The sequence below is a fragment of the Phanerochaete carnosa genome (assembly GCF_000300595.1).
Source record: "Phanerochaete carnosa HHB-10118-sp unplaced genomic scaffold PHACAscaffold_539, whole genome shotgun sequence".
In the NCBI taxonomy this organism is placed as follows: domain Eukaryota; kingdom Fungi; phylum Basidiomycota; class Agaricomycetes; order Polyporales; family Phanerochaetaceae; genus Phanerochaete; species Phanerochaete carnosa.
Window position 1 is genome coordinate 1 of NW_006768166.1, and position 3,131 is coordinate 3,131.

Consider the following 3,131-nt stretch of genomic DNA (forward strand, 5'->3'; position numbering starts at 1 on the left):
CGCAGGGGAAGAGGGGGAGCGGGACCGACTGGATGACGAGCTGTTCGGCGCCGCGAACGACTGCGATGGCTACGCTACCGAGTCCGCCGTTGAGGAAGATGGACAATCCAGCGACGACAGTGGCTACCGGCGGCGACGTTGACAGTGACGACGCGCAAGGTCAACTTCCGCCCGTTCGCAGACATGTCTCGCCGCTGCTCGAGCATCGTGAATATCGCGTTGTAAGTCCTCCGCCAATTTTCCTGCAAAACCGAGGTGAGCTCTGCTTATCTGATGTTCAATTTGGATAAATATTGACACCTCCTGCGTAGCTCTGGCTCGCTCGGGTCTTAGACAGCCATCGCATGTCCCCAAATACAGCGGCCAAGCACCCAGAGACGACAATGTTCGACGAGGGACTCGTACAGCGGTATCCACCGCTGGCCAGTTCGCGTCGAAGCGACAAACAGCGAATACAGCCAGACAAGGCACCTTGTCTCGCAACAACCACCTCCAACACGACGCACCTTCGGGATGCGCCGACCACGTCGCAGCCCCACTCACCATAAGCGGCTACCAGGGCGCCATCAAGACGGGGAACCAGAGGGGGAAGAAGAGAGCACTGGAGGTCGAGGAGGTCAAGGAAGAGGAAGAGGATGAAGAGCTTCGGAAGAAGCGCGCTGCGAACAAGGAGAACATTGCCGCCGGCCCCAGCGAGTACGACGATGACGACCGTGACCATGAGGGTCCCAGGCCTAAGCGCAACAGGCGCAGCCCACTCCGCCCGTCCTTCTGCCATCCATCTCGCCATGTGGGGAATCGTGACCGAGTCCACGCGGCAGATGCTGCCAATGTCCCGACAGCTGCGTCAGCCGCGGTCGCTGCTCCGCCTGCCCCTGCGCAAGCCGCGCCTGTCGCTGCGACGATGCCCGCCGCCGTCGCGCCGGCTGCGCAGCCGGCCCAAGGTGCGTTCGTCGTCATACCGCCTCCGCCCGCCGCACCAGCTCCGCCCGCGCCTACTTACCTCCCGCCAATTGCTCAGGTACTCGCTGGTCTTCCTAACCCACCGTACAACATCGTGCTGCCTCCGATCGTTGCACACCAGCCTCCGCCCGCCGCTATACACCTCCCACCAATCATCCAGGTACTCGCTGGTTTCCCTAACCCGCCGTACGACATCGTGTTGCCTCCGATCGTCGCACATCAGCCTCCAGTCGTCACAAACCAGCCGGCAACAATGCAGAACCCCAGGATGCAGCTGGGCTTCATCATGATGTAGCGACCCGTGGTCTCTTATCCGACATAGCGCAGAGAAGTAGTTCTGAACTTGTCTTGAAATGTGTAAAGTAGTCAGCCCTTGTCTATCGATTCTTTGTTGCGTACCTCGGGACGATTAGCCTTCAGCTAAGTGTGAGTTGGAGCTCGTAGCTGAGATAACTTCACTGGCTTGTCATTGTCATCAGTATCGTCGTGAAGGAAGGCAGTGACTCTCGTCGTAGTCAGGTACATGAAGGGAGAGGGAAAGATCTGGAAAGATGCGGCTGGAAGCTTGAGAGCGGGAATGTAAAGATTTTCGGTAGCGTCGTGGCGTTTGCAATCGATCGGGGTCCTGGGTGCACGTGATTTGAAGTCGCCCGGGAGACCGCTTTGGGGCCTGGGCTCACTCTCACAGGTCTCATCCTCGGCTGGGACCGTACACTCACCTACTGCACGACGTCTTTATAAATGGTAGCTTCCTTTTATACTTACGTTGGATAAGGTCTGACTCCGCTAAGAGTTTCAATATCGAGGCAAGCGGTAAATTGTTGACTCGCTTGTTCGTTTTCGGAATGACAGACGACCAACTAACCAGTTTATCATAGACACTCACCGGCGATAGCGACTCCGTAGATTCTCCGCAGATGGCCTCGACTTTCTTGGCCGACGGTGTTAGGCAAGCATGAGTGGTTGACTCGCTCGTCTCTCGGAGATTTCTGGACATGGTGGAAGAGCATCACCTGATGGCACAGGCCCAAGTCGCGTATAAGAACTGCTCAAGAAATATTCTATGTCACCAGCATTTTGCGGCACAATCATAACTACTCCTATCCCTTCGCCGCGTGACCCATATGTGTGGGGCGAGGACGTGCGTGCGCTCTGACTATGCTTCCGTGGACGTGTCCTGACGCTGTTCGTCCCAAGCAGAGCTCAGGACTGAGCAAATGCTCGACGGCAGAGGCGCTCCAGGTACGTGTGCTCCTCTTATAGACTGCGCCAGTTGCACGCTTATACGGGGCCTGTCATTCGCGTGGCAGGAAGCCCAAGTCACGCTTAACTACCTGACAGCGCTGCACGATCCGTGCTCGCGTGAGGCGTTGGCGTAACACCTGTGTGGGTGCCGGTGCAGCGAGAATCGGGAGCTCGGTGTCTTCTGTAGACAAAACAGTTCTGACTTCGCGCTGGTAATTCTAATCGACTGGGAGTACTATCTCTGAGTCCCTTTTGGTTCTACTTCCGACAATTCCGAATGTTGCTTTTTATATATCCACGTTTGATGCCATCAAAGCCACGTGCTTCAGTGCAACATACCTCTGGCTATCTTCCCGTGTGTTCACTGAGATTCAATGTGGACCATCCCAGCGTACCGAGCACCCATATGCCCTCGGGGTCCTGCGAGTATGGCCAGGCCCGGACGGCGTGCGCGGAATACGTCGCCCAGCGTAATCGAGAATGCTACTAGACCGATTCTGTGAGCGATATCTCAGAGCGCTAGACGTCCTACAGCTGATTATGTTGACAGTACCGACGAGATGCGCCCGAACTCATGGTGTGGATTTTGTGTGAAAATATCCCAGTGGATTCAGAGTATGCCAGAGGCTGCCTTTTGGGATCGCCACTGTGTAGCGTTGTATTATCGCTTCGAAATGCATGTATTCATGTGCCACCGTTCCTGACGGCATATCACTATTGGGGTCATTAAATACAATAAGCTTCTAGTATCTTGTCCGCACGAGCTACAAACGTTAGTATCCGCCTAGAATCAGGGCATACTGCGGAATATGGTACAGTCTTCAATGCCGGATCACGCCTCGGCGCTGGCCTCATGACGTCCCTCCTCTCTCACTTCTGCCACATCACTCTCGTCATCACAAGGCTCGTCGCCCCAGCTATCC

At 55.9% G+C, this 3,131-nt stretch overlaps 2 protein-coding genes across 2 annotated transcripts; both read left to right on the plus strand.

Annotated features, from left to right (window-relative positions):
• Positions 1-904: 904 nt before the first annotated feature.
• On the plus strand, positions 905-1,416 carry PHACADRAFT_266333 (uncharacterized protein; the record flags this gene model as incomplete). Its single annotated transcript, XM_007402904.1, has 1 exon — positions 905-1,416. The coding sequence occupies one exon, from the start codon at positions 905-907 to the stop codon at positions 1,256-1,258; it is 354 nt and encodes a 117-aa protein (XP_007402966.1). The 3' UTR covers positions 1,259-1,416.
• A 610-nt stretch (positions 1,417-2,026) lies between these two features.
• Positions 2,027-2,342, plus strand: PHACADRAFT_202756 (uncharacterized protein; the record flags this gene model as incomplete). The annotated part of the gene is made up of 3 exons (XM_007402905.1): positions 2,027-2,104; positions 2,164-2,205; positions 2,274-2,342. 3 exons carry the CDS (start codon positions 2,027-2,029, stop codon positions 2,340-2,342), a joined length of 189 nt encoding a protein of 62 aa, XP_007402967.1.
• Positions 2,343-3,131: the final 789 nt, after the last annotated feature.